The sequence below is a fragment of the Pristiophorus japonicus genome, unplaced genomic scaffold (assembly GCF_044704955.1).
Source record: "Pristiophorus japonicus isolate sPriJap1 unplaced genomic scaffold, sPriJap1.hap1 HAP1_SCAFFOLD_260, whole genome shotgun sequence".
Taxonomy (NCBI): domain Eukaryota; kingdom Metazoa; phylum Chordata; class Chondrichthyes; family Pristiophoridae; genus Pristiophorus; species Pristiophorus japonicus.
The window spans coordinates 49,086-63,418 of NW_027252341.1; the positions used below are offsets into that span (position 1 = coordinate 49,086).

A 14,333-nucleotide genomic window follows, 5' to 3' on the forward strand; every position below is an offset into this window, starting at 1 on the left:
GGGGGGGTGAGGGGTAGGGGGGGTGAGGGTGAGGGGTAGGGGGGGTGAGGGTGAGGGGTAGGGGGGGTGAGGGTGAGGGTGAGGGGTAGGGGGGGTGAGGGTGAGGGGTAGGGGGGGTGAGGGTGAGGGGAGGGGGGGTGAGGGTGAGGGGTAGGGGGGGTGAGGGTGAGGGGTAGGGGGGGTGAGGGTGAGGGGTAGGGGGGTGAGGGTGAGGGGTAGGGGGGGTGAGGGTGAGGGGTGTGAGGGTGAGGGGTGGGGGGTGTGAGGGTGAGGGGTGGGGGGTGTGAGGGTGAGGGGTAGGGGGGTGAGGGTGAGGGGTAGGGGGGGTGAGGGTAGGGGGGGGGGGTGAGGGGTAGGGGGGGTGGGGTGAGGGGTAGGGGGGGTGAGGGTGAGGGGTAGGGGGGTGAGGGTGAGGGGTAGGGGGGGTGAGGGTGAGGGGTAGGGGGGGTGAGGGTGAGGGGTAGGGGGGTGAGGGTGAGGGGTAGGGGGGGTGAGGGTGAGGGGTAGGGGGGGTGAGGGTGAGGGGTAGGGGGGGTGAGGGTGAGGGTAGGGGGGGTGAGGGTGAGGGGTAGGGGGGGTGAGGGTGAGGGGTAGGGGGGGTGAGGGTGAGGGGTAGGGGGGGTGAGGGTGAGGGGTAGGGGGGGTGAGGGTGAGGGGTAGGGGGGGTGAGGGTGAGGGGTAGGGGGGGTGAGGGGTAGGGGGGGTGAGGGTGAGGGGTAGGGGGGGTGAGGGTGAGGGGTAGGGGGGGTGAGGGTGAGGGGTAGGGGGGGTGAGGGTGAGAGGTAGGGGGGTGAGGGTGAGGGGTAGGGGGGTGAGGGTGAGGGGTAGGGGGGTGAGGGTGAGGGGTAGGGGGGGTGAGGGTGAGGGGTAGGGGGGTGAGGGTGAGGGGTAGGGGTGAGGTGAGGGTAGGGGGGTGAGGGTGAGGGGTAGGGGGTGAGGGTGAGGGGTAGGGGGTGAGGGTGAGGGTTGGTGAGGGTGAGGGGTAGGGGGGTGAGGGGAGGGGTAGGGGGGTGAGGGTGAGGGTAGGGGGGTGAGGGTGAGGGGTAGGGGGGTGAGGGTGAGGGTAGGGGGGTGAGGGTGAGGGGTAGGGGGTGAGGGTGAGGGGAGGTAGCTTTTACTTGGGAGGGGTAGGGGGTGAGGGGGAGGGGTAGGGGGTGAGGGGGAGGGGTAGGGGGGTGAGGGGGAGGGGTAGGGGGGTGAGGGGGAGGGGTAGGGGGTGAGGGGGAGGGGTAGGGGGGTGAGGGGGAGGGGTAGGGGGGTGAGGGGGAGGGGTAGGGGGTGAGGGGGAGGGGTAGGGGGGTGAGGGGGAGGGGTAGGGGGGTGAGGGGGAGGGGTAGGGGGGTGAGGGGTAGGGGGTGAGGGGGAGGGGTAGGGGGTGAGGGGGAGGGTAGGGGGTGAGGGGGAGGGGGAGGGGGGTGAGGAGGAGGGGTAGGGGGTGAGGTAGGGGGGGTGAGGGGGAGGGGGTGGGGGGGGAGGGGGGGGAGGGGTGGGGGGAGTGAGGGGTAGGGGGGGTGAGGGGGAGGGGTAGGGGGGTGAGGGGGAGGGGTAGGGGGGGTGAGGTAGGGGGGGTGAGGTAGGGGGGGTGAGGGGGAGGGGTGGGGGGGAGGGAGGGGTAGGGGGGTGAGGGGGAGGGGTAGGGGGGTGAGGGGGAGGGGTAGGGGGGTGAGGGGGAGGGGTAGGGGGGTGAGGGGGAGGGTAGGGGGGTGAGGGGGAGGGGTAGGGGGGTGAGGGGGAGGGGTAGGGGGGTGAGGGGGAGGGTAGGGGGGTGAGGGGGAGGGGTAGGGGGTGAGGGGGAGGGGTAGGGGGGTTGAGGGGGAGGGTACGGGGGTTGAGGGGGAGGGGTAGGGGGGTGAGGGGGAGGGGTAGGGGGGGAGGGGGAGGGGTACGGGGGGAGGGGGAGGGGTACGGGGGGGAGGGGAGGGGTACGGGGGGGGAGGGGGAGGGGTACGGGGGGGGAGGGTGAGGGGTACGGGGGGGTGAGGGGGAGGGGTACGGGGGGGAGGGGTACGGGGGGGTGAGGGGGAGGGGTGCGGGGGGGGTGAGGGGGAGGGTGCGGGGGGTGAGGGGGAGGGGTGCGGGGGGTGAGGGGGAGGGGTGCGGGGGGTGAGGGGGAGGGGCTGCGGGGGGTGAGGGGGAGGGGTGCGGGGGGTGAGGGGGAGGGGTGCGGGGGGTGAGGGGGAGGGGTGCGGGGGGTGAGGGGGAGGGGTGCGGGGGGTGAGGGGGAGGGGTGCGGGGGGTGAGGGGGAGGGGTGCGGGGGGTGAGGGGGAGGGGTGCGGGGGGGTGAGGGGGAGGGGTGCGGGGGGTGAGGGGGAGGGGTGAGGGGGAGGGGTACGGGGGGGTGAGGGGGAGGGGTACGGGGGGTGAGGGGGAGGGGTTCGGGGGGTGAGGGGGAGGGGTACGGGGGGGTGAGGGGGAGGGGTACGGGGGGGTGAGGTGGAGGGGTACGGGGGGGGTGAGGGCGCGGGCCGGGGGAGGGGTACAGGAGGAGCTCTCTGTGCCCAGGCTAGCACTCACTTGGCCAGCTGGATGACGATGATGACAAGCCAACGACTGTTCTCCCCCCACAGCTTGGCCGAGCCCATCTCGGTGAAAACCTCCACGTGTTCCAGCACCGTGAGCCAGGTCAGTAACTGCTGCTGAGTGACAGACTGCAAGGGAAGTGAGACAGGAACAGCAGTCAGTGAGAGCCTAGCCCCAGAGCCCCAGTGTTAGATCTCTTAATTTCCAATGAAATACGAACTCCGATGGTAGTTTTAACTTTTTAATCTTGGCAGAGAGCAACAATCTGCTGGCTCATTGCCAGTTTCTTTGTCTTACTGAGAGACATGGTCAAAATGGCTGTATTTTATACCGGGTTCAATTTACAGAAAAGAACTCGCCTTCTTTAACCTTATTGGCTCAATTGAAAGTCTTTTAACGTTTTAATTGGCTCGCTACCCAAGGTCCGAAAATGTCAAGTTGATTGATGACTTAATGCACTGTGGCCTGTGTTTTTTCACAGCCTGTCTAAATGAGCCTGTTTGAATACTCTATCACCCAGTCAGTGAGAGCCCAGCCCCAGAGCCCCAGTCGGTCTGAGCCCCAGTCAGTGTGGGACCCGGGGCCCGAGCCCCAGTCAGTGTGGGACCCGGGGCCCGAGCCCCAGTCAGTGTGGGCCCCGGGGCCCGAGCCCCAGTCAGTGTGGGACCCGGGGCCCGAGCCCCAGTCAGTGTGGGACCCGGGGCCCGAGCCCCAGTCAGTGTGGGACCCGGGGCCCGAGCCCCAGTCAGTGTGGGACCCGGGGCCCGAGCCCCAGTCAGTGTGGGACCCGGGGCCCGAGCCCCAGTCAGTGTGGGACCCGGGGCCCGAGCCCCAGTCAGTGTGGGACCCGGGGCCCGAGCCCCAGTCAGTGTGGGACCCGGGGCCCGAGCCCCAGTCAGTGTGGGACCCGGGGCCCGAGCCCCAGTCAGTGTGGGACCCGGGGCCCGAGCCCCAGTCAGTGTGGGACCCGGGGCCCGAGCCCCAGTCAGTGTGGGACCCGGGGCCCGAGCCCCAGTCAGTGTGGGACCCGGGGCCCGAGCCCCAGTCAGTGTGGGACCCGGGGCCCGAGCCCCAGTCAGTGTGGGACCCGGGGCCCGAGCCCCAGTCAGTGTGGGACCCGGGGCCCGAGCCCCAGTCAGTGTGGGACCCGGGGCCCGAGCCCCAGTCAGTGTGGGACCCGGGGCCCGAGCCCCAGTCAGTGTGGGACCCGGGGCCCGAGCCCCAGTCAGTGTGGGACCCGGGGCCCGAGCCCCAGTCAGTGTGGGACCCGGGGCCCGAGCCCCAGTCAGTGTGGGACCCGGGGCCCGAGCCCCAGTCAGTGTGGGACCCGGGGCCCGAGCCCCAGTCAGTGTGGGACCCGGGGCCCGAGCCCCAGTCAGTGTGGGCCCAGGGCCTGAGCCCCAGTCAGTGTGGGACCCGGGGCCCGAGCCCCAGTCAGTGTGGGACCCGGGGCCCGAGCCCCAGTCAGTGTGGGACCCGGGGCCCGAGCCCCAGTCAGTGTGGGACCCGGGGCCCGAGCCCCAGTCAGTGTGGGACCCGGGGCCCGAGCCCCAGTCAGTGTGGGACCCGGGGCCCGAGCCCCAGTCAGTGTGGGACCCGGGGCCCGAGCCCCAGTCAGTGTGGGACCCGGGGCCCGAGCCCCAGTCAGTGTGGGACCCGGGGCCCGAGCCCCAGTCAGTGTGGGACCCGGGGCCCGAGCCCCAGTCAGTGTGGGACCCGGGGCCCGAGCCCCAGTCAGTGTGGGACCCGGGGCCCGAGCCCCAGTCAGTGTGGGACCCGGGGCCCGAGCCCCAGTCAGTGTGGGACCCGGGGCCCGAGCCCCAGTCAGTGTGGGACCCGGGGCCCGAGCCCCAGTCAGTGTGGGACCCGGGGCCCGAGCCCCAGTCAGTGTGGGACCCGGGGCCCGAGCCCCAGTCAGTGTGGGACCCGGGGCCCGAGCCCCAGTCAGTGTGGGACCCGGGGCCTGAGCCCCAGTCAGTGTGGGCCCAGGGCCTGAGCACCCCCGAAGGAAGCAGTGCACCAACATGCACACAGCACAGAGCAACGACTCTCGCCGGGCCAGAGTGAGTTATAGGCTGGAATCTAATCGAGGGGTTCAGGGAGAGGGGGCTTATATAGAACAACTTGAATTTGTTTTGCACCTTTAACATAGTGAAAGGTCCCAAGGCACTTCACAGGAGAAGTATGTGATAAACAATTTGACTCCGAGCCACATTAGTAGAAATTAGCACAGGCGACCAAAAGCTTGGTCAAAGAGGCAGCTTTTAAGGAACGTCTTGAAGGAGGAGAGGTAGAGAGCAGAGGAGTTCCAGAGCTTGGGGTCCAGGCCGCTGAAGGCACGGCCACCAATGGTGGAGTGATTATAATCAGGGATGCTCAGTAGGGCAGAATTAGAGGAGTGCAGACATGTCGGGGGGTTGTGGGGCTGGAGGAGATTACAGAGATAGGGAGGCGACCATGGAGGAATTTGTAAACAAGGATGAGATTTTTGAAATCGAGGCGATGCTTAAACAGGAGCCAATGTGGGTCAGCGAGTACAGCGGGTGATGGGTGAGCGGGGCTTGGTGCTAGTTAGGACACAGGGCAGCGAGCACAGGGGGTGATGGGTGAGCGGGACTCGGTGCGAGTTAGGACACAGGGCAGCGAGCACAGGGGGTGATGGGTGAGCGGGACTCGGTGCGAGTTAGGACACGGGGCAGTGAGCACAGGGGGAGATGGGTGAGCGGGACATGGAGCGAGTTAGGACACAGGCAGCCGAGTTCTGGATCACCTTTAGTTTATGTAGGATAGAATGTGGGAGGCCGGCCAGGAGTGCATTGGAATAGTCAAGTCTTGAGGGCTTCAGCAGCGGATGGAAATAGGCAGTCTTAATTATGTTGTGGATATGAGGTCAAAAGGTAATTTCAGGGTCAAAAATGACATTAAGGTTGCGAACAGTCTGGTTCAGCCTCAGACAGGAGTTGGGGAGAGGGATGGAGTCAGTGGCTAGGGAACGGAGTTTGTGGTGGGGACCGAAAACAATGGCTTTTTTGATCATCCAGAACTGAATGTGAGACAAGGAGTCTGACAGTTTAGAGACCGTGGAGGGGTTGAGAGAAGTGGGGGTGAGGTAGAGCTGGGTGTTATCAGTGTACATGTGGAAACTGACGCTGTGTTTTCGGATGATGTCGCCAAGGGGCAACATGTAGATGAGAAATAGGAGGGGCCAAGGATAGATCCTTGGGGGACACCAGAGGTAACGATGCGGGAGTGGGAAGAGAAGCCGTTGCAGGAGATTCTCTAGCTACGATTAGATGGATAAGAATGGAACCAGGCGAGTGCAGTCCCACCCAGCTGGAAAACTGTGTCAAGAAACATAGAAACTAGGTGCAGAGGTAGGCCATTCGGCCCTTCGATCCTGCACCACCATTCAATAAGATCATGGCTGATCATTCCCTCAGTACCCCTTTCCCGTTTTATCTCCATACCCCTTGATCCCTTTAGACGCAAGGGCCACATCTAACTCCCTCTTGAATATATCCAATGAACTGGCATCAACAACTCTCTGCAGTAGAGAATTCCAAAGGTTAACAACTCTGAGTGAAGAAGTTTCTCCTCATCTCAGTCCTAAATGGCCTACCCCTTATCCTAAGACTATGTCCCCTGGTTCTGGACTTCGCCAACATTGGGAACATTCTTTCCGCATCTAACCTGTCCCGTCCCATCAGAATCTTATAAGTTTCTATGAGATCCCCTCTCATCCTTCTAAACTCCAGTGAATAAAGGCCCAGTTGATCTAGTCTCTCCTCATATGACAGTCCAGCCATCCCAGGAATCAGTCTGGTGAACCTTCGCTGCACTCCCACAATAGCAAGAACGTCCTTTCTCAGATTAGGAGACCAAAACTGAATACAATATTCCAGGGTGAGGCCTCACCAAGGCCCTGTACAACTGCAGTAAGACCTCCCTGCTCCCATACTCAAATCCCCTCGCTATGAAGGCCAACATACCATTTGCCTTCTTCACCGCCTGCTGTACCTGCATGCCCACTTTCAATGACTGATGAACCATGACACCCAGGTCTCGTTGCACCTCCCCTTTTCCTAATCTGCCGCCATTCAGATAATATTCTGCCTTCGTGTTTTTTCCCCCAAAGTGGATAACCTCACATTTATCCACATTATACTGCATCTGCCATGCATTTGCCCATTCACCTAACCTGTCCAAGTCACCCTGCAGCCTCTCAGCGTCCTCCTTACAGCTCACACCACCACCCAGTTTAGTGTCATCCGCAAACTTGGAGATATTACACTCAATTCCTTCATCTAAATCATTAATGTATATTGTAAAGAGCTGGGGTCCCAGCACTGAGCCCTGCAGCACTCCACTAGTCACTGCCTGCCATTCTGAAAAGGACCCGTTTATCCCGACTCTCTGCTTCCTGTCTGCCAACCAGTTCTCTATCCACATCAGCAGATTACCCGCAATACCATGGGCTTTGATTTTGCACACCAATCTCTTGTGCGGGACCTTGTCAAAAGCCTTTTGAAAATCCAAATACACCACATCCACTGGTTCTCCCTTATCCACTCTGCTAGTTATAGCCTCAAAAAATTCCAGAAGATTCGTAAAGCATGATTTCCCTTTCATAAATCCATGCTGACTTGGACCAACCCTGTCACTGCTTTCCAAATGCGCTGCTATTTCATCCTTAATGATTGATTCAAACATTTTCCCTACTACTGATGTCAGGCTAACCGGTATATAATTACCCGTTTTCTCTCTCCCTCCTTTTTTAAAAAGTGGTGTTATATTAGCTACCCTTCAGTCCATAGGAACTGATCCCAATCGATACTGTTGGAAAATGATCACTAATGCATCCACTATTTCTAGGGCCACTTCCTTAAGTACTCTGGGATGCAGACTATCAGGCCCCCGGGCATTTATCAGCCTTCAATCCCATCAATTTCTCCGACACAATTTCCCGTCGAATAAGGATATCCTTCAGTTCCTCCTTCTCACTAGACCCACTGTCCCCTAGTTCATTCGGAAGGTTATTTGTGTCTTCCTTCGTGAAGATAGAACCAAAGTATTGGTTCAATTGGTCTGCCATTTCTTTGTTCCCCGTTATAAATTCACCTGAATCCGATTGCAAGGGACCTACGTTTGTCTTCACTAATCTTTTTCTCTTCACCTATTTATAGAAGCTTTTGCAGTCAGTTTTTATGTTCCCTGCAAGCTTCCTCTCGGACTCTATTTTCCCCCTTATAATTAAACCCTTAGTCCTCCTCTGTTGAATTCTAAATTTGTCCCAGTCCTCAGGTTTGTTGCTTTTCTAGCCAATTTATATCCCTCTTCCTTGGCTTTAACACAATCCTTAATTTCCCTTGTTAGCCATGGTTGAGCCACCTTCCCCGTTTTATTTTTACTCCAGACGGGGATGTACAATTGCTGAAGTTCATCCACGTGATCTTTAAATGTTTGCCATTGCCTATCCACCGTCAACCCTTTAAGTATCCTTTGCCAGTCTATTCTAACCAATTCACGCTTCATACCGTCGAAGTTACCTTTCCTTAAGTTCAGGACCCTAGTTGCCGAATTAATTGTGTCACTCTCCATCTTAATAAAGAATTCTACCATATTATGGTCACTCTTCCCCAAGGGGCCTCGAACAACAAGATTGCTAATTAGTCCCTTCTCATTACACATCACCCAGTCTAGGATGGCCAGCTCTCTAGTTGGTTCCTCGACATATTGGTCTAGAAAACCATCCCTAATACACTCCAGGAAATCCTCCTCCACAGTATTGCTACCAGTTTGGTTAGCCCAATCAATATGTAGATTAAAGTCGCCCATGATTACTGCTGTACATTTATTGCACACATCCCTTATTTCTTGTTTGATGCTGTCCCCAACCTCACTACTACTGTTTGGTGGTCTGTACACAACTCTTACAAACGTTTTCTGCCCTTTGGTATTCCGCAGCTCCACTCATACTGATTCCACATCATCCAAGCTAATGTCCCTCCTTACTATTGCATTAATTTCCTCTTTAACCAGCAACGCTACCCCACCTCCTTTTCCTTTCTGTCTATCCTTCCTAAATATTGAATACCCCTGGATGTTGAGTTCCCAGCCTTGGTCACCCTGGAGCCATGTCTCCGTGATACCAATTACACCATATCCGTTAACTGCTGTCTGCGCAGTTAATTTGTCCACCTTATTCCGAATACTCCTCGCATTGAGGCACAGAGCATTCAGGCTTGTCTTTTTAATACACTTTGCCCCTTTAGAGTTTTGCTGTAATGTGCCCTTTTTGTTTTTTGCCTTGGGTTTATCTGCCCTCCACTTTTACTATTCTCCTTTCTATATTTTGCTTCTGCCTCCATTTTATTTCCCTCTGTCTCCCTGCATAGGTTCCCATCCCCCTGCCATATTAGTTTAACTCCTCCCCAACAGCACTAGCAAACACTCCCCCGAGGACATTGGTTCCGGTCCTGCCCAGTTGCAGACTGTCCGATTTGTACTGGTCCCACCTCTCCCAGAACCGGTTTCAATGTCCCAGGAATTTGAATCCCTCCCTGCTGCACCATTCCTCAAGCCACGTATTCATCGGAGCTATCCTGCGATTCCTACTCCGACTAGCACGTGGCACTGGTCGCAATCCTGAGATGACTACTTTTGAGGTCCTACTTTTTAATTTAGCTCCTCGCTCCCTCAATTCGTCTCGTAGGACCTCATCCCGTTTTTTAACTATATCGTTGGTACCTCCAACGAAGGATGAGGAGGAATAGTTTGTCTTTGTCACAGTTACAAATATATAGAACAGATACCCAGGAGCGAGTTACAGGCTAGAATCTAATCGAGAGATTTCTATAGAACAGATACCCGGGAATGAGTTACAGGCCAGAATCTAATCGAGAGATTTCTATACAACAGATACCCAGGAGCGAGTTAGAGTGGAGGCATAAAGGAGGAGAGCTTCTTCTGGAAAGGCAAACCAGAAGCAGAACGCCATCTCCATGGGGTTGGCTTCGCCGTAACAAACGAGCTAGTGGGCCATGTCAGAGACTCCCCCTGCGGGATAAACGAACGCCTCCTGACTCTTCGGCTCAGCCTAGTCCGGAACCAGTGTGCTACAGTCTTTAATGCGTACGCCCCAACACAAAACTGCAGACGAGACCAAGGAGGAATTCCACTCCAGCCTCGAACAATCCCTGTTCCCAGTCTCAACGAGCAACAAGCTGATCCTCCTCGGCAACTTAGACAGCAGAGTCGGAAAGGACACTGACCTCTGACCTGGGGAGGCGTGATCTGCAGAGAGGGGGCAGGGAAAATCAACTCCAATGGCACTCTCCTCCTGACGAAATGCTTAGAATACGTCCTCATCATAACCAATACTTTGTTCCGTCAGAAGGACAAATACAAAGCTTCACGGCAACATTCTCGCTCCAAGCACTGGCATCTGCTTGACTACGTCATCATCCGAGCGAGGCACTGCCAAGACGTGTGCATCACCCACGTCATGACAGGAACTGACGACTGCTGGTCGGACCACCGCCTAATGTGATCCGTCATTATCAACATTGCCCCAAAACAGCGGTGGCAATAGAAACAATGCCATAGGAAAATCAACGCCGGAGCGCTGAACGATCCCGCTAAGAAAGCCCTATTCAGCCAGCGCCTCGCTACCAACCTGATGACTCCCAGAGACGCAGAGTGCCCACAACGCCTGGTGAACCCGCAAGGCCTCCATAATCAGCACCTGCGAAGAGGTGCTCGGTCACTCGACCAGGAAACACTGAGACTGGTTTGACGAGAACGACCAGGAGATCCAGGAGCTAATTAACCGCAAGCCCAAGGCATTCTTGGACTGGAAGCAGCAACACAATTCGAGGGCAAGAAAGCAGCTCTACAGACGTCTGAAGGTTGAGGTCTAACAGAAAACACACGACCTAAAGAACAGATGGTGGGTGGAGAAAGCACAGGAGATCCAGCAGCTGGCCGACAACCATAACGTGCGAGGATTCTTCAGTGCAACCCAAGGCCCCACCCTACTGCTGGCCAAGAACGGAGAGGTGCTCATCAAGGACAGAGAGGCAGTCAGTGCCTGCTGGAAAGAGTACTTCAAGAATGTCCTCAACCGAGACTGTCTTGGACACGAGTGTCCCCGACTCCATCCCATAGCATGCTACCTGCCATCATCTCAGTACAACCCCAGCCCGGCACGAGGTTGAAACGGCCATCAGACAATTGAAGGACAAGTCGTCAGGAGCAGATGGAACCTCGCCGAAACACTAAAACATGGCGGAGAGGCAGTACTAGCACGGATCCATGGCCTCATCCCTCATCTGGAAGGAGATCGTGACGGGAGATCTCAACCATTGTAATTGTGACCATCTTCAGGAATGGTGACAAGTCCGACTGGTAACTACAAATGAATCTCCCTGCTGTCGATCACTGGGAAAGTCATCGCAAGAAACCTCTTGAATCGCCACCTCCCTGTGGCTGAAGAACTCCTCCCAGAGTTACAATGCACATTCCGCCCACTAAGGGGCACAATGGACATAATCTTCACCGCGCGGCAGATACAAGAGAAATGCAGGGAACAGCACCAACCCCTGTACATGGCCGCCTTTGACCTCACAAAAGCCTTCGACACGTCAACCATGAGGGATTATGGAGCGTCCTCCTCAGGCTGCACTCAAAGGTTTGTCACTGTCCTCCGCCTGTCCCACGATGACATGCAAGCCATGATCCTGACTAACGGATCCATCACAGACCCATTCCATGTTCAGACCGGGGTCAAGCAGGGCTGCGTCATTGCACCAACCCTCTTCTCGATCTTCCTTACTGCATCCATCTCCCCCTCGGCAAGCTCCCCGCTGGAGTGGAGCTGAATTACAGGATAAACGGGAATCTGTTCAACCTCTGCCACCTCCAGGCCAGATCCAAGGTCGCCCCATCCTCCGTCATTGAATTACAGTACGCTGACGACGCTTGCGTCTGCGCACACTCGGAGACTGAACTCCAAACCTTCACCGAGATGTACGAAAGCATGGGCCTTGCACTAAACATCCGTAAGACAAAGGTTCTTCACCAACCTGACCCCACCACACAGCACTGCCCCCCCACCCCGGTTATCAAAATCCACGGCACGGCCTTGGACAACGTGGACCAATTTCCATACCTCAGGAGCCTACTATCAGTAAGAGCAGACATTGACCATGAGGTCCAACACGGCCTCCAGTGTGCCAGCACAGCCTTCGGTCGCCTGAGGAAAAGAGTGAAGACCAGGACTTCAAACCTGGCACCAAGCCCATGGTCTACAGAGCAGTGGTGATATCCACCTTCCTATACACTTCAGAGACATGGACTATGTACAGCAGACACATCAAAGAAGTATCACCAGCGCTGCCTCCGCAAAATCCTACAAATCCATTGGTAGAATAGGCACACCAATGACAGTGTTCTCACTCAGGCCCACATCCCCAGCATCGAAGCACTAACCACACTTGATCAGCTCCGTTGGACGGGCCACATTGCCCGCATGCCCGACACGAGACTCCCAAAACAAACGCTCTACTCGGAATTCCAACACGGCAAGCGAGCCCAAGGTGGGCAGAGGAAACCTTCAAAGACACCTTCAAAGCTTCCCTGATAAAGTGCAACATCCCCACTGACACCTGGGAGTCCCTGGCCAAAGACTGCCCTAAGTGGAGGAAGAGCATCCGGGAGGGCACTGAGCACCTCGAGTCTCGTCACCGAGAGCATGCAGAAACCAAGCGCAGGCAGCGGAAGGAGCGTGCGGCAAACCAGTCCCACCCACCCTTTCCCTCAACCACTGTCTGTCCCACCTGTGAGAGACTGTGGGTTCTGCATCGGACTGTAGTCACCCGAGAACTCATTTCTAGTGTGGAAGCACGTCTTCCTCAACTCCGAGGGATTGCCTTTGATGACGTAGGGCTGGAATCTAATGGATTGGTCTGGAGGATTTATATGTAGAATAACAGATACCTGGGAGTGAGTTACAGGCTGTGAGACCACAGAGTTTCAAAATGTATTTAACGAGAAGGGATTGAGCACAGGGCTATAGAGGATGGTAATGTGAAGTAATACTCACCAGCAGTGGTGCCTGTGGGACACCCTGTCGCAGTATGCCATCATTCACCAACACCAGCAGGTTCGACGCCGAGTACACTGCCAAACACACAACTCAGTGTCAATGATGGCCCGGGATGGAGACACAAGTATCCTGACACCAACCAGCTACAACTTCAGGGCAGGACCTCACTCCTTCACACAACCATTGGACACTAAATGTGGGAGACAAATGGCCAGGGGTCCAGAGATCGGGAACCATCAACTTGACCCTCCATCTTCAACCCTTTACCCTGAGCAGCAGCAAGAGTTTGGTGTGACTGGGGATCACGTCATTAGACTCCAGGAAAGTCGCACAGCCTCCCTCCATCTCCACGGACACCACTTACTTCAATGGCCCACACGTTCCACTCTCAGATTCATCACCCGACATTGGTGCAGGTCCAATACTGGTGTTCAGGGTATGGAACTCACAACTACTCCATGTCCACCAAGGGTCTGTGTTGTCTCTCTCTCACAATATGAAGTATATGTTTTATTGGTATCAGGAATGCCCAGGAATTAAAACCCACATTCGAATCACTGCCCCTCGGTGACCCCCACGCTGCCCTCGGTGACCCCCACGCTGCCCTCGGTGACCCCCACGCTGCCCTCGGTGACCCCCACACCCCAATGACACCGTAGCCAATGTGTGTAATTAATGAGAGGGGTCACTTGCAGGATAAGTGCACAAACAGCCCCATGGAGCCCCAGACTCTGTACCTACCCAGCTCAGAGAGTTCGTGTGAATCAGCAAACCGGCCTGTAAGAGAAAGAAACTGTCACATTACCATCGCAGGCTGATCCGGCACACAGCGGCCCCCCGTCAGCCACAAATAACAGCTTCCCCCCGGGACCAGGCCGCGGGACCCCCTCTCCCTCTCCCTCTCCCCGGGGGGAAGGCCGCGGGGTTCCCGGGGGGCAGGCCGCGGGGTTCCCGGGGTCAGACCCCCTCCCCCTGGCCCTGAGGTCGGTCCCGGTGCGGGGGATGGGATGTGAGGAGGGGGTACGGTTCTTTTGGGGGTTCAGGCACTGACCCGCCATCAGGTATGACGCGGTGCGGACCGAGCTCTCGAGCTGCGCGGTAACAGCCGGGTTCCTGATGACGTATTCCCGGTACCGGAGCGCGAGCCGCCGTAGCCCCGCCGCCATAACACCGACACCGGAAGCGGGGCAGCGCCGACCAATCTCTGAGCCCTTCCGGGGCACCGCTCGCCTCCGCTACTCGGCAGTTTCCGTGTCCGGGTCAGCCGCACAATGCTCCCGTAACGGGCTGTCCCATTGGTCCGCCAGACGGCGTTGTCATCACAAAGCCCATTGGCCGCGACTCCTGATAGGGGGCGAGGCGAGCGCTCCAATAATACAGTGTGACCCCAATAATAGAGTGACCCCAGTGTGACCCCAATAATAGTGACCCCAGTGTGACCCCAATAATAGAGTGACCCCAGTGTGACCCCAATAATAGTGACCCCAGTGTGACCCCAATAATAGAGTGACCCCAGTGTGACCCCAATAAAGGGGGAGTGTGCCCTGCGGCGGGTTTATTCAGTAAACGATCGCTCTCCCTATTGACCGTCGCCCCCCCCCCCGGCCCCGAGGCCCCCCCGAGCCCTCACCGGCCCTGAGCCCTCCCCTCTCACAATGCTCCGCCTCGACTGCAGGAAACACAAGCTGCTGCTTGCCGCGGTCACAC

General features: G+C 57.6%; 1 protein-coding gene across 1 annotated transcript in view; it reads right to left on the minus strand.

The window, feature by feature from the left end:
- pex16 (peroxisomal biogenesis factor 16) overlaps positions 1–13,823 on the minus strand; it is an 18,041-nt gene extending 4,218 nt beyond the window's left edge. Inside the window, 4 exon segments of the mRNA XM_070871553.1 lie at positions 2,512–2,649; positions 12,624–12,700; positions 13,368–13,403; positions 13,678–13,823. Coding sequence (XP_070727654.1) covers positions 2,512–2,649; positions 12,624–12,700; positions 13,368–13,403; positions 13,678–13,792 — 366 coding nt within the window. The 5' untranslated portion in view covers positions 13,793–13,823.
- Between the last annotated feature and the right edge of the window lie 510 nt (positions 13,824–14,333).